Consider the following 25081-nt stretch of genomic DNA (forward strand, 5'->3'; position numbering starts at 1 on the left):
AACTTAGCATATTGTCTTAACTTGATACAGTAAATTAAGCTTCTACTGTTTTCTGGCCATATTTCCAAAAGGTGCAAAACACTGAGGATCACTGCCATTGTCTGTCTTAATACTAAGAGTTATGCATAATGTTTGTGGCTCCATCTATGTACAGCATATATAAGTTGTATAAAATGACTCATATTTTTTTCTAAATGTGATTTTATATTTATTTTTTCTTTTATTTGTAGTACAAACAACATAAGTGTTACAGGATCTGGGACCTATGTTACTACAATGCAGTTGTACAAGGACTCAAAGTATGCAGTGCCATACACAGTCAGTGACATGCCAATCCACCTTACTGTTGAATCACCACTGTACATAGGAGCAAGTGTTCAAGGTGCAGATCCAAAGCTTTTCCTCAAGGTGTCATCCTGTTATGCAACTCCTACACAATACTCTAATGACTCTGTACAATACCCCATTATCTCTGGAGGGTAAGTGTTGCATAGTTTTCTTGATTCTGGTTCAAAAGCAATAATCAGTTTTGTATTCAGAGCCAGTGATTATTGCATTCTAAATCGTAATGGTATTTCTTTTTTTTTTTTTTTTTTTTTTTCAAAACAGGTTTATTGTTTTAACATATAAGAGAAATATCATAACAATTTTATACAAGTAATTAAAAATAGGTATTATTATAATATTCAACAAAACAACTAAAGTATTTACAAAGACATCCACTACAATCAGATCAATTAATTAAACTAAAATACCATGCTATTGAAATTAAAATTTTTTTAACAAATTTTGTAAATTATCCCATACAATAAAATAAGATGTTTTTCTATTTGTTCTAGTCCTAATTGTGTTTATTTCCATATGGCACACTATATTCATAACATTTTTAAATTTATTGAACGAAGGAGGTGTATCTGAAATCCAATTTCTAGTTATTATTTTCCTAGCCACTGCTAGAATAGACCATAACAAGGGAAGCTTAACCTTTTTAACACTTTGAGGTACAGGTGTGTTGAATAATATAAGAGATTTAGAAATAATGAAATTATCTGTAAAAGAGCCTGCAAAAATTCATTAATTGACTTCCAGTATTCTTTCAATTTTATACAGTCATAAAACATATGAGCCCAGTCAGCATTAATTTCTACATTACATCTCTTACATAGATTATCTTTATTATTTATTTTATTCATCATCAAAGGTGTATAAAAGATCTATGTAAAAATTTCCATGTATAAAGTCTCCAGACAATGGAAGACGTAGTTCTATAAGCAGATTCTAATATATATTGTTTATCTTGTTGATTTGGTGGGTCCCCATTAATAGAAGTGAAATAATTCCAGTATGAATCTACACTGTAAAAGTTTCTTGTCTGATAACTTTATGTATGTATGAAAGTTTACCTTTATCAGAAACTTTATGTTGTAAATTTAATATCAAGTAATCAATCAGTGTTGGAATAGATTCTTTAACAGTTATAGACATTAAATCTATTTTATTAATGAGATGTTGTCTAAAGGTCTGAACCTCTAACCAGCAAGTTTCTCTTAGATCAAATTCTTGTTTTAAGAAATCTAGATTTTTAACTTTATTATCAGATATCAACTGATACCAGTACTTTAGATCATTATCTATAGCTAAATGAGTTCCTTCAGAAGTAGATGACAAAAGCATACCCTGAGTATACATTATAGGAAATACAATAAAATTCCATTCCCTATACTTAGGGTGCATGAATATAAAGTTATGATAACTAATAATAATATTTAATGGGTAACAAACCATATGTTTAGGTGTAATAGGTGAAGTACATAATTCCTTTAGTAACCATAACATGGGGTTATTTACAATCATATTTTTATGTGTTAAGGAGATTTTCATGAAGTGTATACTAATTAGCTCCCAATAATCTTTCCATTTTGTGACATATGACTGATCTATTAATAAAGTAATAACGTTTACAATAGAAGAGATAGTATATAAATTAAAGTCTGGAAAAGAAATACCCCCTTGAGACCAGATTACCATTAGTGTGTTCAGTTTCTTGATAATTATTTTTGTAGGTGGAAGTATTATTGATTGTATTAAGTATAAAATCTTGGGGAATATTATCATTTTAATAATTGTAAGTCTCTCCTCCATGGTAAAAAACATATTATTCCAGGTATTAAAAAGATTTTGTATATTAAGAAAACAGGTATTATAATTATTATATATAATAGATTTAATATCTTTAGATAGTATTATACCTAAATAAGTTATCTGACCTGAATTGGGTACATATTTAGTAAAATCACTAATGAGAATATTTTTTGTGTATATATAGGTAGTATTTTAGTTTTTTCTTCATTGAATATTAAACCAGAAATACTTTTAAAATTCATCATGTTATTAAATAGAGACTGTATAGAAGAATTAGATCCTGCTGATGTAATTAGAACATCATCTGCAAAAAGTTGAATTTTGGATGTTGTATTTTCATCTATTTCAAAACCCTCTATGTCAGTACTGTTTCTGATCAAATTAGCCCAAGGCTCCATTACTAAAGTGAATAATAGTGGAGAAAGTGGACATCCTTGTTTTGTACCTTTAAGAATGGGTATTTTTGTGAAACATATGTTCCTACCTTAATATAAGCCAACATTCCTTTGTATAAATGTTCAATTAGATTTACAAATGCATCCGAGAAGTTTGTGCACTTCATTAAGGTAAACAGATAGTCCCAACTTACTGAATCAAATGCTGAACTTATATCAAGACTAATAAGTGTTAAATCTTTCTTTTTCCTATTTGCAAAATCTATTCATGTTAAAGTTCTTCTTATATTATCAAAAGTATTTCTATTTACAATGAAGCCTGTCTGATCTATATCTATAATGCCGGAATGATTGTCTTCAATCTACCAGCAAAGATATTCATAAACATTTTATAATCAACATTAAGTAATGAGATGGGCCGATATGAAGAACATCTAGTTGGATCTTTATTAGGTTTTAAAATTGGCGAAATAAATGTATAGTGCCAAGATGGGGGGGGGGTTATTAACTCAGTTTGGGCCAAAATAATATGTATTAATGAATATGTATTTTTAGAAAGGATTTTATATATCTCTGGTATAATACCATCATTACCCGGTGCTTTGTTTGATTTAAGCTTATTTATTTGTGTAATAACTTCTGTATATGAAATACTCTTGTCCAATAGTTTAATCTGTTGTTTATTAAGCTTTTTATTCATATTTGTGGTTATAAACTCCTTTATTTTATCTTTAGGTTCCATGTTAATATTATTATGGTTAATTTTGTGAAAGTGATTTCTAAATTCATCTAGTATTTCTGGTATACTAGAAACATTCTTCTTTTTCCTTAGAGAAAAGATTTCTTTGATATGGTTTTGTTTATTAAACCTTTTTGTTTTATTTTTAAGTCTATGTAAGTATTTGGGGCTTATTGAATAAGACAAAAACTTGTATTTCTCTAAAGTTATTTTAACTTTATGAGTTAAAATTTCTTTGTATTTCTCATTTAGTTTGTTTATTTCTTCAATAACTTTCTTGTCCATAATATTTTCTTTATTATTATGTTTATAAGAGTCTAATTTACTTTGAATATCTAACAATTCCTTATCCCAAGATTTCCTTTTATTATTATACCATCTGATACTTTGTCCATATAGATATGATTTTAAGGCATCCCAAACATAAACAATGGAGACTTCAGGAGTGTTATTTATGTCTAAAAATGTTTTACTTCTGAAAGTATATATTCTTTATAGTCTTTTAGTTGAGTTAAGTATGCTGGTATCCTTTTGATCTGAACATTATGAGTATTTTTTATCATGAATTCAAAAACAATTGAATTATGATCAGATATAGGACATGAAATGATTTTGGAATTAATTAAATCTGTTACCATCTGGTTAGAAATAAAGACCCTATTTTTGAATAAGTTTTGTATCTGTTAGAAAAAAAGGTGTATGGTAATGACTTTGAATCTATCTGATTATTAATTTCATTCAAATGATAAGAATTAGCAAAATCCTTTAAATGTTTTGCATTAGATGTAATTCTTCTCTTTCCTATAGTGGTAGTATCACTTTCATGTAGTATACAATTAAAGTCACCAGCTAAAATAATATCTCCAATAGAGAATGATATGATCTTATCAAGATGATGTTTCACTGTATTAATACCAATTCCAGGTATCCAATATACATTAATTAAAGTGTAAGTCTTCCCATTAATTTGTATTGTAACCATACAAAACATTCCTTTGTCATCCTGATAAGACTTAATGGTTTTAGGAATGGGCACACTTTTATTCCATAAAATAGCCACTCCTCTTTTTTTCTGAGTGTGCTCTGAACTAACCAATACTGTATATTTGTTTGTGGCTAGTTTATCAATATCTTTTTTCAAGAGATGGGTTTCTTGTAGGAAGACTAAGTTGGCCTTATCTAAATTAATGTTTAAAGAAATTCCTTTTAAAGATGTCATTTGGCATCTTTAAAACTTAAGAATCTTATGATCAAAATAACAAATAACAAGATAAGTATCACAACAAGATAAGTAATGTTACATCTCCTCCTTTAGGTGTACCTTTAAATATAGCTGTATTTATTGAATCTCTTATGGGATTTCGTATAGGATTCAATTTTGTTTGTAGTGAGAATGAATGTACAAAATATATTGTGGATGTCAAAACTATATACAAATAACAATGAACAAGTGAAAATAATGTAAGGATTAAACCTTGCATCCAGCCTGGAGTTATAAACTCCAACTTAGAGTAGTATTTACCACTCAAGTTAACCCCCTACCCTAAGCAGCAGTACGTCAGCTACCACCTTATCAATTTAATACTAGTTATATTTAACTGAAGTTAACAGTTTTCAATTCAATTATCTAGCAAGACAAGACTACACATTTGGTAAAACAGCATCATATAAACTAAAATAAACCTTTTTTTTTTTTTTTTTTTTTTTAAAACTGTTCATACTACTATATACATCCATGTAATATAAAACACTTGTATTCAAATAGCATTCAAATAATCTTGATGTTAGAAATCAAGAGGAGAGAAAAATAAGTTCTAACATTCATTTAAATCAAAAACTTTGGCTAATATGATTCAGACATTACATATATTAGGATGCATCTATTTTCTGTCATGTAAATACAGTTAACAGCTTCCAAAAAAAACCTTGAATTGCTTGTATATGAGCATTTACTCAAACTCATTATTGCCAATAGAATAAAATATTGTATTCATAGAAATTGTTATAAATCATACTTCATAGTTAAGCAGATTCTCAGAAACATTTATATATATATATCTACATACACACACATACACACACACACACACACACATATATATATATATATATATATATACATACATACACACACACATATACATATATATATATATATATATATATATATATATATATATATATATACATATACACACACACACATACACACACACACACATACACACATACACACACATACACACACACACACACACACACACACACACACACACACACACACACACACACACACACATACACACACACACACACACACACACACATACACATATATATATATATATATATATATATATATATATATATATATATATATATCTGATCTCACTGAGTTGTATCTTTACTGAGCACCATCTTACATTGCTGTCCCTTCAATAAATCTGTCTGCTTTATACAAAATAATGCACAGCAAACACATTTTAGTAACCAGATTTTACAAACATGCTATACTACTGCTTTAAAATATATCACATGACCATTTCTTCCAGTATAGAGTTATAAAATGATTTATGCTTGTCAATCAGATGAATTAAATGAGTTATAGTAATGTATATGTTTGGGACATAGGTTTTTAACACATATTATTAATCTGCTATTCCTGTATCTGTGATGCGTCAGTGTGATATCTAGGTCAAAGGTGAGACCAGCTGCTTTCAGCTTCTCTGTGAGAATTCTGAGAGTTGCAGCTTTTGAAGTAGCTCATGGACACTGTGCATGAGACAGCCCACATCCCAGATTGTCTCTCTTAACATTTTGGGAAACTTATTAAAACTAGTGACAAACATTCATTTAGCAGTGTAAATGCATCTAAACATGACAAAACCTTCACAATGCATTCTACAGGTTATTACAGACTCTATGTAAGTGAAATCAAGCCCAAAATTATTAATAAGTAACAAAACTCAACATTTTTGTCCCAACTCAACTCCTATGAATCTTATTATTTACTGTGTCTATATGATCAAAAGTATTTCTATATATTAATAAAGAAAAGAAAAGAGAGTAGAAAGTAAAAGGGTGTAAGGCAGAAATAAAAAAAAAATGTAAGAGAAAGCTATAAGAAGTATATACAATAGAATATTACTTACTGTTTATATTAATAGAGTTAAAAATAAAACATATTATTTACTATTATTTAGTTCTAATTATTATTAGTTAAAGCATGACAGATTATTTACAAACAAGCATAAGCAGTGTAATCAAGAAAGTATAATTATGTAGTGTCATTCCTGTATCTGTGATGTGTCAGTGTGATATCTAGGTCAAAGGTGAGACTAGCTGCTTTCAGCTTCTCTGTGAGAATTCTGAGAGTTGAAGCTTTTGAAGTAGCTCATGGACACTGTGCATGAGAAAGCCCACATCCCAGATTGTCTCTCTTAACATTTTGGCGGGAAACTTATTAAAAACTAGTGACAAACATTCATTTAGCAGTGTAAATGCATCTGAACATGACAAAACCTTCACAATGCATTCTACAGGTTATTACAGACTCTATGTAAGTGAAATCAAGCCCAAAATTATTAATAAGTAACAAAACTCAACATTTTTGTCCCAACTCAACTCCTATGCAAATCTTATTATTTACTGTGTCTATATGATCAAAAGCATTTCTATATATTAATAAAGAAAAGAAAAGAGAGTAGAAAGTAAAAGGGTGTAAGGCAGAAATAAAAAATGTAAGAGAAAGCTATAAGAAGTATATACAATAGAATGTTACTTACTGTTTATATTAATAGAGTTAAAAATAAAACATATTATTTACTATTATTTAGTTCTAATTATTATTAGTTAAAGCATGACAGATTATTTACAAACAAGCATAAGCAGTGTAATCAAGAAAGTATAATTAGGAATAGCATTTGAAGAACATATAAACTTTTAAAGGAAAAAAAATGTATCAAATTACTGACCTTATTTTTCCTCTTCAGAAAGAGAAACAAGTTAAATCACAGCTTGCCATTAAATCTCCAGATATTTTGACTAGTTATGAAACAAAAATTTCTTTGCACACAGAGAATAACTTTGATTAAATCTTTTCAAAATATTTGTTGCTTCTTGGAAATGCAGGAACTATATTTAAAAAGATTAATAATAAAATAAAATGATGAGAGAGAAAAAAAAACATAGTACAAATCATTTGTTTTTTAGTCTCTTCTTCTTCTCTGAAGTCTTCCACAAAGTTTCAGTTGCCAGTCTCTTTAACGAAGGACTAGTCCATTCCATTTCTTCTATTTTTTCCAAAATCTTATATTTTTTGATAAACAGTAAAGCAGAGTCTAAGTCATCGAAAATTTTAGGACCATCAGGAAGGAAGATTTTAAGCTTGGCAGGAAACAGAAGGTATGTTTTAAACTGTGCTTTTTTAAGCTCCCTTATTAGTGGCAGAAAAACTTTTCTTTTAGCTAATACCATGGAAGAATAGTCATTGTCAAAACGCACAGTTGTTTCATTAATCTTAACAGGAGCTTTAGCCCAAGCAGATTTAAGAACCATCTCTTTATCAAGATGATAGAAATCTAACTATAACTGATCTAGGATAGTTTTTGTTAGAGTTAGTATTAGCTATAGATCTATGTGCTCTTCGATACCAAAAGAGAATGCTTCTGGTAAATCTAAAGTTTTAGGGAGCCATGTTGTTAAAGAAGTAATATTGTTACCTTCAATATTTTCTGGCAGTCCAAAAATCCTAATGTTATTGCACCTAGATCTATGTTCCAGGTCATCCAGCTTTGTTTGTAAATGTGTATTTTGTTTCAGCAGAAACTCAATGTTGATTTCCTCTTCTTGTATTCTATTTTCCATGTCATTCACAGCTTCTTCTATGCCTGTCATCTGGATCTTCTGTTGTTGCAGGTCCATATGTAACAAGTCTATTTGTTTTGTAGTTTTTTCTAGGAAAGTGTCTATTTTAGTATCCATTTTATCCATCTTAGCAGTAAGTTGCTGGACTATAATTATCAGAGACTGAAGTTCTTTCTTGATGCTGGAGTCTTGAGAATTTGTCTTACTGGAACTCATTTCAGACTGATAAACTGACAGGAAAATTTCCAAAGTAATTTCTGACAGGAATATTATTAAGATTTCCTTTCTTTTTTAGATATAGTTCAAGAACTATATAAAACAAACATATTTAGAAAGAAAAATACTTAAAAAATTAATTTTTTAAGTAATTAATTCCTGTCAATGTAATGAAATTGGTGGAGCTGAAGAAATCTGCTGCTATCCTGTGTTCATCCTTGGCCACGCCTCTCCATAATGGTATTTCTGACTACATTACCATTAAAGACGTATATAATGGGGTCTACTTCATATCACCTAAATCTCATTTGACTGAGACCAAATCACCTAATTTTCAAAATACTGAAAACTCATTTGACTGAATCTCATTTCACTGAATTTTAAGCCATAGACATGATGTGGGTTTCCCCTCACCTGTGACTTGCCTGTGATAAAAAGAATTACTGTAACTTAAAGTGCTGTCAGAATACCGATAGTCATGTAGAAAATAGTGTTCTAGTGTTTCTAAATGTGAGTATGTGGTGGATGTTTTGTGTGTTTCCAGCAGTAGTGGCAGCATGTAGAGTACTCTAAGGTAAGTAAAAGGTATATGCCCTTTTCCCCACTATAGTGCAATCCAGGAGTTAGTATATATAGTTACGGGGAGTGGGAGGCATACCCCCCCCCACCTAGTTTGAGTTTATATTGTCAGGTTTCTGTTAAGAGAGTAAGTAGTTTTTAAATTCTTGAAAGAGGTAGCCATTAGTGTTGTAAGAGTGTATATCTATGGTTTAAAATTTAGTGTTTTGAAATTTGGCATTGTAAGCTTTTGGTGAAATGAGATTCAGTCAAATGAGTTTTCAGTATTTTGAAAATTAGGTGATTTTGTCTCAGTCAAATGAAAGTCAGTCAAATGAAATTTAGGTGATGTGAAGTAGACCCATATAATGTTTATTAGGTAGTGTTTTATAGTAATCGTAATAATCCAGATATCATACTGACTTTATTTTAAATGCTGATTCCAATGCAAACTGAAATACTTGTTCCTGTGGCCACTAAAAAGGACTATTCAGAAAACATTTTATCACAACAAAATTGAATATACTAGCTGTGTGCATGGTTATTTTAATAGTTGCAATTTGCTGAGTCTCATACATTGAAATGCCTGTGGCTTGTAAAAAAATATTGTTTTTGTTTTATTTTGATTGATAATCCGTTTAAAAAATAATGGTTAAAATATTGGCTATTTAGAATTAAGGAACTGTTTTAAGTGATTAGAACAGGAGAGGAGCCTTTGCCTAGTATTTTCAATATTATGTATACATGGAACTCAACAGATTAAATACAGACGAATGATATAATCATTCTCTTTGAATGAATGATAGACGCGTTACTAAAGGAGGTACTTATTCTGGGTATCATTTTGTCTTCAGTGGTTAAAGGGTAACAAATGTGAAGAGTGGTAATAGGCAGAGCTGTGTTTGTGCTGTGAGGATCTAAGGTGGGATTCAAAAGGTATACGACTTTACATGGCACCTGTTTCCTGCATGAGCCACAGCTGTTTCATAGTTACTGATGCATATCAAGGCCTGCTTGTTTATGATGCTACAGAGGAACATTTCTGCTACAACTTTAAACCTTCCATACAGGCTGAAGTGTGGCACCAACTGTATACATCCAAAGATTAACAATCTCCTACCCATAATGCAGCAATCTATAATGTCTATCTCTCAGTATTACCACTAAACTGTAATTATATACTTAGTGATTCCAGTATTTTCTTTTTCAATGTAGCTTTATTTATTTATTGTAAAAGTAATGAGGTGCTTGATTCCAGCTTTTCAAACTATACAGTACATTTCTTCACCAGATCAATGTAATGATGTGTCAACACTTTTAATGTGTTCTGTATCTAAGCATTCAAATGATAAAAAGAAAAAATGCTCATCAGAAAGAGAACATTATGCTGCCAGTAAACAGCAGGCACACAGCTGTACTGCTTTTATTCTCCTAAGTCCCCATCCCACAAATCACTGAATTATACCTGACTGCATTTTGAACTTCCTTTAATAGGAAGGGCAAATTACTTAACATGTATGCAGTATTTGTAAGCTTATTGATTCAACTCATCTTATATTCATTTATTTATTTAGAGTCTATATTGCGTGATTGAGTGTTAAGGAGAGTGAACACCTAAACCTTGACCTGTAAATGTTGAACCCTTAAAACCGCAAATGGCCATTTACGCAAATGTTTTCCCTGGGAAAAAATTTGCTTGGCCGTCATTGGTAATTTGCTTTTTTCCCCAATGTAGATCGCTCTCTGAACTGGTATATTTAGTTAGAGTGCGCCCCCCCCCACACACACACACATTGGGGGTGTGGTGGTAAAGGCCCCCACTTAATTAGTGTTTAAAGGCATGTTTTGTTTCCTACGGCCAAGAAAATTTTTGAGTAAATGGCCATTCATGGTTTTAAGAGTTCGACATTTACTGGTCGACGTTTAGGTGTTCGATCACCTTAATGTTCGATCATGTAATATAGACCCTTTATTTATTAGTATTTGATGACTCGGTCATTAAAATCTGTTGACCATTATCAGTCACAACCTGAGTTTTACGTAGAGTAATCTACAGTAGGAATACAGACTAAACAGTTTCAACAATAGCTACACCAGAATTGCTTACAACACTTTGAAAACATCCAATTAAAGCAGAAGTGCAAAGTACAGTTATAAAGAGTCAAAGAAGCAGTACAGTGTAATTACATATGACAAATCAAAGGAAAACAAGTTATACCTTGGCTTGCCTTATAAGATCACTAAAACAGATGGTTTAGGCATTAATCATAAGCTTTATAGCACCTGCAAGATAATTTTGTGTGGATTCTTGTTTTTTTTTATTTATTTTGGTAGGCAGATGGTTCCAGGTTGCACATCACAGTCTGGAGAAAGGTTTTTCTTCCATTGTGGGTTTTTGACTTTGAATGTGGTCAAACAACAAATGAAGACTATTATTGTGAGCTTCTCAAATCATATAACTTCTCCTGAATAGGACGTGTTCCTTTTAGAAAGTGACTGTAACCTTGTTTAAAACCCTGAAAGTAAGAGGGCTTAGCTACTTCTAGTGGTTAGTCACTGATAGCCAGGTGAAGTTTTCCAGTAATTTGTTGTGATGGAGAAGGGGATCTGCTAGTAAGATGAATCTGCAAATTTTGTTCTCCACAATTTGCATTCCATGGTTGTTCTTAGATGAGTGCAAAACCAGGAAAAGGAAACAATATTCCAAACCCTAGGTAGTAAAATGTTTTTAGCAATAGAAAACTGGGTGTTTGGCAAGAGCACATGAGGGATTTTAGTGCATATTTTAAACTGACCTTGATTTTTTTGCTATGGTGTGAGTGTGGGTGTGTGTGTGTGTGTGTGTGTGTGTGTGTGTGTGTGTGTGTGTGTGTGTGTGTGTGTGTGTGTGTGTGTGTGTGTGTGTGTGTGTGTGTGTGTGTGTGTGCGTGTCTGTGTCTGTGTTTTCTAGATGATGGTGGGTATTATTGGACTGCAGCAAAAGTATGTTATCTACATAAAACCAGGTTGATATTTGGGTGGTTGAGGTGCAGGTCACTGACAAAGTCGGAGAGGAGAAGGTGTCCAAGTACTGATCTTCATGGCTGTGTTCAATAGTCCAGTGAAGGAAACATAGTCATTATAACAAACAAAACTGGAATGATCTTTCATCTAGATAACTCTGAAGCTAGTGAATTGTGTTGTGCCCAAGTTTTTTTCTTCTAGATTATTGACAAGAATGGTATGGTTGTCAGTTCTGAAGGCTTTAGTCATATCTACAAACATCCCTGCAGTGATGAGACATTTGTGTTGCAGAAAATGGTGTTGGTGGATTTTAAAGCAGCTGTAAAAGTGCAAAAGAGTTAAGGTTAGGGTTTGAGTATGGATTAGAGTAAGGTTTGGGGTTAAGTTTAGCTGATAACATGTTTTATCAGCTGTGTCTATAGCAGTTTTTCAAATATTAGCAACAGGGCAGAGATTAGATACAGGCCAGTAATACTTCTTATTAGTTGGGGAAGATACTTTAGGTAGCATAATATATCTATGTTTGAAAACAGAAGGTACAGAAACAGAGGTTAAAGAGAATTTAGGGTTTAGCAATCTTTTAACAGCCAGCTTTATAATGGTAGGAGGGAGCTTGGAGAAAGTACCTATGTTTTTGTAGTAAGGATTTAGTTTACCCAGCAGTTATTTGTGAAAAGTGGAAGGTTCACATGGGAGTAATTAGTAAGGGACTCAGCATAGGGATACTGGGATAGAAGAAAGAATTAAGGCCTTTGATTTTTTTTTTGGTAAAAAAATCATTGGGACCTTTGAAGTTGTGCACTATTCTTTCTTTTATAGATATAAAGGCAGGCATTGTATTTAATAATAGGTCCCTCCTTTGGCAATCGGACCAAATTACATATGATAAAACATGTTCAGACTTTTTTTCTCTCAGTTATAGGCCTCAGCTAAATAAAATATGCATATGCTTTATTTGCTGTCTATGTACCAAAACCAAAATTTGACTCTCATACACTGGAAAATGCCAAATGTTCCTGAGATGTGAGTGACGCTACATGCTGTATATACTAAACTGGGCATGTAAAATGGTAATATCCTGTTGGAACTGATGCATGCATAAGTTACTTTGGAGGGCAGCTGACTTTACTGTCCATGTAGGAGACAAGGACTAAGCAGTCCCAGAGGATGTCAGAAGACAGATATTTTTTCTCTGGGTTGACAGAAGTCAGCTAAAGTGGCTTGGTCACTTTATGAAGATGCTAAACAGGAACCAAGAGCAGTTATTGGCAGTATACACGATGTAGATAGATAACCACAATAGCAGATCTCACTGACACTTTAATAAAATGAAATAAAATAAAGCGCTTTTCGTCTACTGGCATCAGTAGACTTCTTCAGACAACCATAAAACAAGGAAGAACACACAGCCTTATATAATTGAACATTAATACAATCAGTAAACTGTTAGCGAATGGAATATAAGCAACTAAACACTTGATAATTAACAGATGACAGTAAAACTGAATACAAGAGTGGAAAATTCCACTAAAAACATCCAAGAACCCATTAACCTAGCTCAAGTTGGTAGACATCGTAAAACACATAGTTTTAATATAAACCTCAACACAAAACATATAAGATATATGTAAAATATATGCATATATATGTATATAACATAATACTGAAAAACAGTATATCAGAATTGGAAATTAAATAAAAGTATAACAGGTATTAAACTATTTAACTTATATTAACCCTATTGAACTTTATAAAAATTGTAAAAATAATGTATGTACATGTTATGTACGTGTATTAATTATTTAATTCTACCTTAAGTCTAAAAAACTAATAAAAATAGTATAGTGTTAAATTTAGTATTTATATTAACCATGCTATAACAAAAAATACACTAAAGGTATAAATACAACTTGATACATACAAGCTAGAATGCATTGTATAAAATGAATTAGTCCTCTTACACAAATAAATAAACTATATAACTAGTGTGAAAGAAATGTATAGAATTGAACTACCCCTATGATATAATTAAAAATGAGTACATATATATATATGTATATATACTCAAAAGAGGTTACAGAAATTACCTCAAATTACTTGCTGTATGAATAAACAAGTTTTACCTCACTAGACTTTTCAATTTTAACAAACAACTTATAGAGCAAGAATCGTTTAGCCCTGGAAAAGAATAGGAGTTCAATCTAATTTGCCACTTTAGTTCTAGTTCTTCCAGGAGTAATTGGGAAGGGGCTCCCCTCAAATTTTGTACTATCTGGTCAATGACTAGGAACTTAAAACAGTGGTCACCAAATAAGCAAATATGTTTGGCTAAAGCGTTTTCTTGTTTGTTCTTACTGATTGCATACAGATGTTCGTATAGCCGATCATGGAGTCTACGTTCTGTCTTGCCTATGTAGAATCCGGGGCATTTCTGACATAGTGCCAAGTAAACAACCATACGGGAATTGCAAGTAGCCCTACATCTCAGGTCATAGGTCTTACCATTTATAGTTATATCAGTTATATATATTAAGAACACCGGGTATGTTTAAGTGTCAAAACTGCAATAAGTGTAAATATATTTTAGAGTCCAACAGGTTTACTATAAACATATTTGCCAAACATATTTGCTTATTTGGTGACTACTGTTTTAAGTTCCTAGTCATTGACCAGATAGTAGAAAATTTGAGGGAGCCTTCCAATTACTCTCCTGGAAGAGAGAACTAAAGTGGCAAATTAGATTGAACTCTATTCTTTTCCAGGGCTAAGCAATTCTTTCTTGCTCTATTGTTTGTTTATTAAAAAAAAAAGTCTAGTGAGGTAAAACTTTTTTTTTACAAAGTAAATTTGTAATTAATTTATACTCTTTTGAGTTTATATATATATATATATATATATATATTTTTTTTTTTAATTATATCATAGGGAGTTCATTTCTTTCTTTTCACACTAGTTATATAGTTTATTTTTATTATTTATTTGTGTAGAGGACTTATAAATTTTATATAATGCATTCTGCTGTATTGTATCAGTTGTATTTATACCTTTAGTGTATTTTTTTTAATAGCATGGTTAATACACTATTTTTATTAGTTTTTTAGACTTAAGGTAAAATTAAATAATTAATACACATACATAACATGTACATACATTATTTTTACAATTTTTATAAAGTTCAATAGGGTTAATATAAGTTAAATAGTTTACTACCTGTTATACTTTTATTTAATTTCCAATTCTGATATACTGTTTCTCAGTAGTATGTTATATACATATATATGCATATATCTTATATGTTTTGTGTTGAGGTTTATATTATAACTATGTGTTTTATGATGTCTACCAACTTGAGCTAGGTTAATGGGTTCTTGGATGTTTTTAGTGGAATTTTCCACTCTTGTATTCAGTTTTACTGTCATCTGTTAATTATCAAGTGTTTAGTTGCTTATATTCCATTCGCTAACAGTTTACTGATTGTATTAGTGTTCAATTATATAAGGCTGTTTGTTCTTCCTTGTTTTATGGTTGTCTGAAGAAGTCTACTGATGCCAGTAGATGAAAAGCGCTTTATTTTATTTCGTTTTGTTAAAGTGTCAGTGAGATCTGCTATTGTGGTTATCTATCTACATCGTGTATACTGCCAGTAACTGCTCTTGGTTCCTGTTTAGTGTTTTCAAAGTTCTTGTCAGTTTGTAATTTAACTTTATGAAGATGCCCCATGGGCATTTCTCTTGGGAAACACTTCAGGTATGATGAAATTGGAGGAGACCACCATTCAGACCAAAGATACATTGGAGGGAATAGTTATCTCAGCTTGCCTGTGAATTCCAATGGGTCCCACAGGAGGAGCTTGACACTTTTGCTGGGGATAGCAAAGTTTAGCCTACCCAACTTTTCATGATACTAATGTAACCCTCATAAGAACAAACATTGTAGACCAGAGTACGGGTAGGTTAATGGATAGTTGTTTGGGTTGATGAACATATGTTAGGGCATTTCCCTTAAGAATGAATAAGGGAAATTATTATAATAAAAATAAATCAGTTTATGTATTTGATAACTGGTTAAGGAAACTGATCTAAAATTCCTTTTTGGTTATGACCAAGCCAAATGACCAGCATGTTCAAAAATGAGAAATTAATTAAATGATGGGCATTTAATAAACAATAATGGCCAAAACCTTTCAATATCTAGAAAAAGCAGAATATCATATTGGATATTAAGATATTCCAAATGTATAAATGTAATTTATTTGTATTTGTTTTCCAGGGTAGAGCACTGAACTGCATGGACCTTTTTCAGACTGAGACCAGGAGCAGTGTCTGGTTACATGACTTGCTCAGAATCACACAGTTGTTAATGGATGCTGAGAGAATCAAACCTTGCACCACTAGATCACAGCAATCTGCTAAGCCAACTCACAGACAGCTAAATTGTCACAACTGTTGTATAACACTGGCTTAGACTTCATTGAAAATGTATATTTAATAAATAAAACAAAATGACTATGATAGAAGGAGAATGAATAATGAGAAACAAAAAAGATGTTTGTTCTTTATTTAAACAATCATTTAGTTAAAACAAAATCATTATGGGTTGGGTGCACAAAATATAATAGATTCTAAACTGCACTGAATAGACACAGGGGGATTTTGCAAGTGTAAAGGAAAATGCAAAATTTAACCATAGCTAAACTTTGGTAATTTTGTAAATACCAAGAACACTTTGAATAAATAAATCTCACATTTGTACCTGCCATATACATTACAATGTATTTCATCTCATATATGACTGATTGTTTTTATTGATATACTACACCAGAGTAATCAGTTATATAAAGGTATTTTTATTATGATTTCTATTAGGAAGGTTAGCCATCTATTGAAAATATTAGAAGTGTTTGAAATGTCTGTTGCGCATGTTGATTTTACCATTTTTTTTTCAATTTACAGCTGCCCAATACCTGGATCTACTGGTGTTCATTTTGACATAAATGGAGTTGCACACGTCGTTTACTTTTACATCAAGCTCTTCGCATTTACCACTTCAGACAAGGTGTTCTTCCACTGCATGTTTACTCTCTGCAGTACTGATTGTTTAAACGTAAGTTATAACCTATATTTTCTGTGTCAGTTTAATTGTATTTAACAGCATGCATGCATAATATATACAGATATTTGAAAACTTACTCGATGAAATTAACTACAAGCAATACAAATCAAAGGTAAAATACTCTCAGGTAAATAAGACATCAGAAAGAATGTTTTTAATTTTGTATTAAATAAACGCATTTGGGCGGCCACGGTGGTGCAGTGGTTAGCATTGCCGCCTCACAGCAAGAGGTTCTTCCCGGATTCGATCGGCTGGAATGTGCTTCTGTCATGTCCTCCCTCCTGTCCTCCTGTGGTCGGTTTCCGGTGCTCCTCCCACTTCCTCCACACATCCCAAGACATGCTGCAGTGGATTGGACACTCTCAATTGGCCCCTAGGTGTGCGTGTGAGTGTTGTGTGGTGGGTTGGAGGCGCCGGAGCAACAGGCTTCACCGTGTAACCGTAAACTCCACTGCTGTGCGGACAGGCGTGATCCTGTGGGCGACCCCTAACCCTAAAAAGGGGAAAAGAGAAAGATTAAATAAACGCATTTACTTTTTGTTGACTGAGCTGGACCCAGTAAGCAAATGGAAAGTTTTAGTTTAGACACAAGGTGTTTTTATAAGGAAAATGGTACGTTTAATTCTAAGAAAATTCCTCAACTCCATGGGTGACACTTTTGTGTTTTCTGCGAGAGTCATGGCTGAGAACACAGCAGGAACTATCACTATGACTGACTTGTGTTTCATGACCTTCAGCTGCAGTTGTGAGAAATGGTATGGCAGTCTCTCCTTCCAAAACTAAAGAAATATTTGTGGATATTGTGGGTCAGTCTGTTTAGGTAATAAAGGCATACAATGGAGGTCTTGATGATTTGGAGTGACAGGAAATGCCAAGTGCTGCAAATGCGCATGAAAGCTGTGATGAGAGTTAGGGATATATTATGGAAAAACATGACCAACAACTTTCAATTTCATCTTTTATTACTCTGCTTAGTAGTCAGTATTTATTGGAAATACAAATTGCAGGTAGTGGTGTTGTTACCTAAGTCACACTCCAGCCTTCTGTCTGTACTGTTCCCATTACCATTTTGTATATTACTGGACCTGCATAGTTCAGTTCTTATATTGATGATGTTGTTTCTAAATGGATTCCTTTCCAGTACCTCAGTGAGCTGTTAGAAGACAACTAATGTTAGCATTCAGTAGTGACAATGTTTTTCAAAGCATGTACTGTTTTGTTGATTCAGCTAACATGAAGCTTCTTATTTTCCTGGTACAGAATTTTATTGGCTGTGCCATTTATGTCATCTGATCTTGTTGATCAGTTCCTAAATACATTTTTTTTTAAAGTTCCTTAGTACCTTTAACACCAAAAAGACTGTGCCACCTCGGAGGGACTTTGAGGTTTTGGACATTACTGAGAACAGAAAGCATTGCCTGTTTATGCAGTTTGTGCTTCTTAGCCAAACAATGTACAAAGTTGTTTGTCTTTCGAGCAATAATAATCTTAAGGGTTAAGCGAAAGTATATTTGATTAAGGTTGTACACTTTGATAGTATGTTTATGTATGGATTTAAGGGTATTATATATAACCCAAATTCTGCTTCTTCTGTATAAATCAGAGTCATTTGACATAAAATTGTTGTAAACGATAAATATGGGGAACAGCCGTATACAAAAGTCAACTGTCTCATTGTCAGTGGTTCAAAAGTACATCACAGTTTGGTTTGATTGTCCCACTAGTAATGTTCAATTACAAATAGAAACTTTTCCCTAAATGCAGTCAGTAGACCACTGAGTATCAGTGTTGGTATAGGGTTCTCTCACTGACCCTCACACACAAATCAAATCTGTTTCTGCTTCTTCCTCTGTTTTAATGTTGTGTACTCAGGATAAGGTATCTTCCTAAGCATGGCCTTAGAATATAGTTAATCAGAATAAATTGGATTTCCCATTTCTTCGGAAAAAAGTTTCAAGAAAGATGGAACTCCCATTGTGACTTCTTAGGGTAAGAATAATTCATGCAAGAGACTGAAGGTGAAGTTAAAACCTGCCAAAAAATTTGAAAAGTAAGGAATGTCCTATGTAAATATTTGCTCTTTGACCAGTGATAGAATATAATCCTGTTTACGGAGGTGGTTAACAGTATAGAGAGCCATAACTTTGATATGTGATATGTGTTTTTGGATGAACATCTGTACTTTCAGCAACACAATCACCTTACTTATTTGTCACTCTTATGGAGATGTCCCCTTTTTTTTTGACTAAAAGGAATGAACATTGTTCTGGGATTGTTACTGATTACTGTTCTAGGCATTGGACACTCACAGATGTGACTATCATTCATTTTGGGAAATGTGTAATGTTGGATGTTTCCCCTTTGCAACAACTGATTAAGAATGCATCTGTTTATGACCCCACTAATCCTACTGACAGAAAAATAATGTTTGGGCAGGTTATGCCCATTCTTATTAGTAAAAATGAGAATAAATGGGTGAAAGATTTCAACATGAATTTCAGACATTCTACACATGGCACCTTCTGATTTCAAGCATGGAACAGTCTTGATTAGGAGAGGCATGCCCCTTTACTTTTCATTAAAGTTAAAGGAGGTCTGAGACTGATTAATTTTATTAATGTTACTGTTCTACATTAATTTTCTACAAGTCAGAGATTGGTTATTTTGTTAATGTTGCTATTTTGCTTTAATTTTCTTCATCCTCTTTGCAAGTTATTTTTTCTGATTATATTGTCGTCTATGTTATTATAGGTCCTCCATGTTTGTATAGGTCTTCTAAGTCAGTATAGTGGTTAATAACCACACCTGTTATGAGAGAGAGACCAAGGTTTCTTTCCCATACAGGGAACATATGTACCTCTTTTCTTGCAGGGCCAGGCTTTTAAAATCCTCATAAATCGATGACCTTGTAAGTAACTATGAGCATATAAACCTATGAGCCAATATTGGAAAGTACAGTTGTGTAAGATGAACTTACCATTACAGTAGATGTTCAGATGATCACTGCTGCAGCAGCCTTAGCTATATTGGTTATATCCAGCCAAGGATATAACAGCCAGTGATCTTCCAAAGCTTCAGGGCATCTTCCATATGCCCAAACTGTGAAGCAGCTCAAGTTGAGCAGACTAAAAGATAAATATGAGCTCCAAACCCATCAGAGATTGTCTACTAGCAGAATGAGTGAGGCTGATCTCTGAAAGGACTATGTTAGAAACAACAAATATAAATGTCTATACCATAGCACAAAAAAATAAAATACATAGTGGGAGGGAGAAGCTACTACTGCATTGATCATTCAAACATCTACTGTTAGGTTAAGTGCAACTTATACAACTGTACAATATTCATTATATTAATCAATGCAACAGTAGGTTTAGCTATATGGGTAGATTACAATACCTAACTACATTTGAGAGGTGGCAGGAGTAGACTTCTGTTGAGATAGTACCTAAATTGTCTGTGGACATCTAAGGCATGGAGTTTCCTTTCTCCCTCCTTTTTTGTTTCAGTAGGGAAAACAGGGATATGGATATTATGACTTACAGTAAATGCACATACCACTTTAGGCATGAAAGCAGAATTAGTTCTCAAGGAAACCTTGTCCATATGGAAAACTGAGTAGTGTTGATTCACCATAACAGCTTGCAACTGAAATACTCTTCTTCTAAAGGTCAGAGCAATCAGTAAAATGTTTTCCATATTAGGAACCTCAAGTCAGACAGATCAGCTGGTTGAAATGGAGCAAATGTTAGCTTCTCTAACAGAAAATTAAGATCCCAAGGAGGGGCCATCGGTTTAGTTGGAGGCCTGTTTTGCAAAACCCTTTTCCAAAGCATTATGACATAAGACTACCATGAAAGAGGAGGATCCATGGGCAGACATGCTGAAATGGCTGATAAATGGATTTTGACAGAGCAATAAAGTAGGTCATAGGATAGTAACTCACTCAAATATTGTACAACCAGAAAAAAAATTAGTCCTAAAAGGATGTTGATTATGTTGTTGGCACCATCTAGAAAACCTTTTCCATTTGCAAATATATGATTTTCTAGTAGCAGGGTTTCTTGTGTCCATTAGTACCTGCTGTATGTCCTCAGTAAATAGGCCCCTAAAAGGAATTAAGACTATATCATCCAGTCAGACAATTGAAGATGATTGATGTAAGAGTGCATCAAACACCCTTTTCATGTGTGAACAGATCCAGTTGGTGAGGAAGCTTGTGGTAATGGCCCTTCCCATTTTCCAAAAGAAAGGAAAACCACAACTTTGTAGGGCAGAAGGGAATCAGCAAAATGATCTTGGTAAATTCCTTCAGAATATTCAGAAGGGCCCTGGATATTGGAGGACAGGATGTAAATGCATACAGGAACATTCTTGTCCAAAGAAAAGTCATCTGTCTTTCAGGACTTATTGCACAGTCATTGAATAGAATCTTGCAAGTTAAATGTTCAAAGAAGATGCAAAAAGGTCTACTTGAGAAACTCTCCACAGATGGATCACATCTTGGATACCCCCCCCCCCATGTAGTTTCCATTCAGGAGGGAGTGCTCTGCTCCTACTCAGCTTGTCTGCCACACAGTTTTGCTGTGATGGAATGTAAGTTTGCCTGTAAAGTAAGACTGTCATTTGAAGCTATATTCCAAGCTAACACGGCTGTCTGCAAAAGGGAGTATGACCTAGTTCCCACTTGCTTGTTGATGTTCAACTTGACCGTGATATTGTCTGAATCCACAAAGAAGAGGTCCTGGGGGGCCAAAGATGGTTCAGAGAGTTGAGTGACTTGATCAGGGCAAGCATCTTCTAAATATCTACAGCAAGTGCTTGTGTTTGCCCTTTGTGCTCCACACCCCTTGTACTTTTATCCCTCGTGAAACTGCTCCCCAAAGTCCAAAACATCTTTGGAAACTGACTGCTTTGGAACAAGGAGAGAGAAGGGGAGACCTGGATTCAAAGATATCTGTTTTTCCTACAAAAGTTCTCCTTTCTGACAAACCCCAGCACTGGGATTTGAAATTATAAAAGCTGTTGATGCTAGGACCAAACTGATTTTAGATAACATGTTATCATTCTCATGTGGATTCTTGCAAGGGATAGTGAAGCTGTTTAATCTGTATTTGCCAAAATTGAATGAGGAGATAGAAAATCCCTTTCATCACACTTTTGATCACTATGGCAGTGGTGGGGCCAAACATTAAATCTATATCCAAGGGAGAACTTAAAATCTCATTTTTAACATCATCTAGAAGGTTCTGACAATGCAGTCATGCAAAGCTCCTTAAAACAGTACCAGTGGTCATAGACTTGGTCAGATAAAAGATTCCTCATACTTTCACAATTTTTCAGAACTCACTCTAACATAGGTCAGTGGGTTCGTATGTGTTTACTAGGCTAACTACCACAACTGCCTTTTTAAGCCTAGCAATGTATCCCAAATCTCTGAAAAGATCTGGTACCCTTAATAAGTGTAAGCAGGGGCTTGGGAGATGAAATTATTTACAAGCAGGGGCTGGGAAGATGAACCATTTACAGGCTGAATGTGTCCATTAGAGACAAAAGTGACAAACCAGGGATGAATATCCTGTTCCCTATAGAAGTGTCCAAGTTGCACTTGAATTAGGTTAGAAGGATCTGCTTCACATGGATGGGGAGCCTGTTCCAGAGAAGGGGTAGTCTCTGGGATAGTTAACTGTTTCTCCAGGAGATCCTACTTATAGCTATATTACAGGCAAGCTTTAAGTCTTTAGAATGGGAATTCTGGTGCCGTTTGTTTTGCAGATATGCAGGAGGTCCATCAGAGATGGGTCTGATGATGCTTTGTATACCCAGCATAGATCTCCCCTCAACAGCTTATGGGAGACATAATACAAGGATAGGGCTTGAGGTGGTCAACATAGGATATGTTACTTATACCTTGTACTTTTCAGGAACCTCTGTGGATGTTCCAGTTGTTGGAAATGCCTGATTAGGTACATAACAAAATGGGCATTGAACTCAATGATAGGTCTGATGAATGCAAAATACAGTGGAACAATGACTTCCTTGGATCTAGATGCTGTGCCGTTGTTTATAAGTCACACAACATAGAATGATTTCCTCAGTAGACACCTGATGAGGAAAGATAAAATTACTGTCAATATGTGTCCCTAAGTCCCTGACTACTGGGTCAACCCTTAGAGGTGTGTTGTCAGTATGATAGCTACCAGGGGTGGTTGTCTTCCTGAAGGATACTATTATGCATTTCTTGGCATTTAGTTTTATTCCATGGCTCTGACACTAGTTGTTTGTATGTGTTAGCCCCTCCTGGAGACCATTTGTGTCAGTAGAGGATTCAACAACAGCTCTTAATTTGCAATCATCTGCAAATTTAGTCAGCCAGAGGCCACTGACATTGGCCTTGATCTTAGAGAATGAAATGCCAAAAAGGAGCAGTCCCAGGACCAGTCCCTTTGGGGCCCAGATTGTGGCTGGCCTCTGTACAAGTGGACCCACCGATTCTAACTTCCTTTGTCCTGTCTGTGAGCCATCTGGCTATCCACTGGGTAACATAAGGATTTGTACCTAATCTCTTGAGTTAGTCAACATTTCTCAAGTAGAGTAGTGTATCAAATGCAAGGTAGGCAGTGTGAACAAGTTTGCCCTCATCCATTGCTTTGGTATCCTTCTCAAAGAAATCCACCAGGACTGCTCAGTGGTGCAATGGTTAACATTATCCCCTCACAGCAAGAGATTTACTGGTTTGAGTCTCACCTGGGGTGCCTTCTGTGCAGAGTCTGCATGCTTCCCTACATTTGCATAGGTTTCCTCCAGGTACTCAGGTTTCCTCCCACATTCCAACATTCCAAACGCATGCGTGTGCAGTGTTTTTCCCTGGGCCTCTGCTGAAAATAGGCTCTGTCCTAGTTGGACTTTCCTGGTCAACAAATGTTAAATAAATATAAAAACATAGTGAGACTTATTGGTTTCTAGTGCCCAGGGATTGTAGATGGCCTGCCTTTGTCCTCTGAGTTGTTTGATGAGGGCTCTTTTATCCTGCTAAGTGCTTCACCTCTGAATTTTTGCCATGATTTTCTTCCTTCTGTTATACACCCTATTGATGTTGTGATTCCACCAGGGTGGCTTGTTTTTTGAGTTAGTTCTATACTTCTTCCTGATGGGTACAGCTGTCTCTATGTATTAACATGCTTGTACAAGGATTATGTGAACAGATCTGTATAGGCAGCAGCATTCTCAGGGTTTATGAAATTTTGCCATGCTATCATTTAATAATAGGAAGCTAGCTCTAGAGTAGTTTCTGAATATTCCAGGATTATCTGGAGTTCCAGGTTTTATTTTTACTTCAAGGGAGACCATTTTATGGTCTTATCTTACCATAGAAGACATTACACTAGGAGGTGTGTAGCGCTCTCTCATTTTAATGAGGACCAGATCCAGTATGGCTGCACCCCGGTCGGTGTACTGACAATCTGGTCCAGAAAGTTTGTGTTTACAAAATCCAGGAATCTCTGTGCCCCTACATTTGGTATCATATATAAATCACACTTAATAGTGGGGTAATTAAAGTCAGCCATGAATATGATATTTGGTTGTATGGTGAGTTTTTCCAATAAGTTTAAATACACGGTATGGGTTTCCTGTGTCATAGAGGGGGACCTATAGCTTGCAAGGAAGCAGCATTTGATTTTGCTTATGATGATTTGAACTTGGAGAAGCTCAAATGCATTGTCCTGTTTGACTAGCCTTGAGCTATATTTATTTTTGATGTAAATCAAGACACCTCACCCTTTTGTCCCTGTCTGTGTAGTAGCTGGTCTAAATGTGTGGAAGCCATTATAACCTGACACTGTCAGTGTGTTCTATGCAGCTTTAAAACATGTCTCAGTGACTGCACAGACATCAGCATTCTCTAGAGTGAAGACAGCTTTTAGGGAGTGGAAGTTTTTGTTTAGACTCCTAGCACTGAGCAGTAATACCTTTAGATTTATTTGGTTTTGGTTTGCTATGTTGGAAGTACGTTCAGTCTGGCATTGCCTAAAAAAGGCACTCTGGGGGA

General features: G+C 34.0%; 1 protein-coding gene across 1 annotated transcript in view; it reads left to right on the top strand.

The window, feature by feature from the left end:
- LOC122816608 (pancreatic secretory granule membrane major glycoprotein GP2-like) overlaps positions 1 to 17067 on the top strand; it is a 262678-nt gene extending 245611 nt beyond the window's left edge. The window contains exons 6-7 of the mRNA XM_044089515.1: positions 231 to 479; positions 16872 to 17067. Of these exons, the coding sequence (XP_043945450.1) occupies positions 231 to 479; positions 16872 to 17067 (445 nt within the window). The remainder of the gene's footprint in view (positions 1 to 230; positions 480 to 16871) is intronic.
- The last annotated feature ends 8014 nt before the right edge of the window (positions 17068 to 25081 follow it).

The sequence above is a fragment of the Protopterus annectens genome, chromosome 1.part1, assembly GCF_019279795.1.
Source record: "Protopterus annectens isolate FY-2018-M chromosome 1.part1, PAN1.0, whole genome shotgun sequence".
Lineage (NCBI taxonomy): Eukaryota > Metazoa > Chordata > Ceratodontiformes > Protopteridae > Protopterus > Protopterus annectens.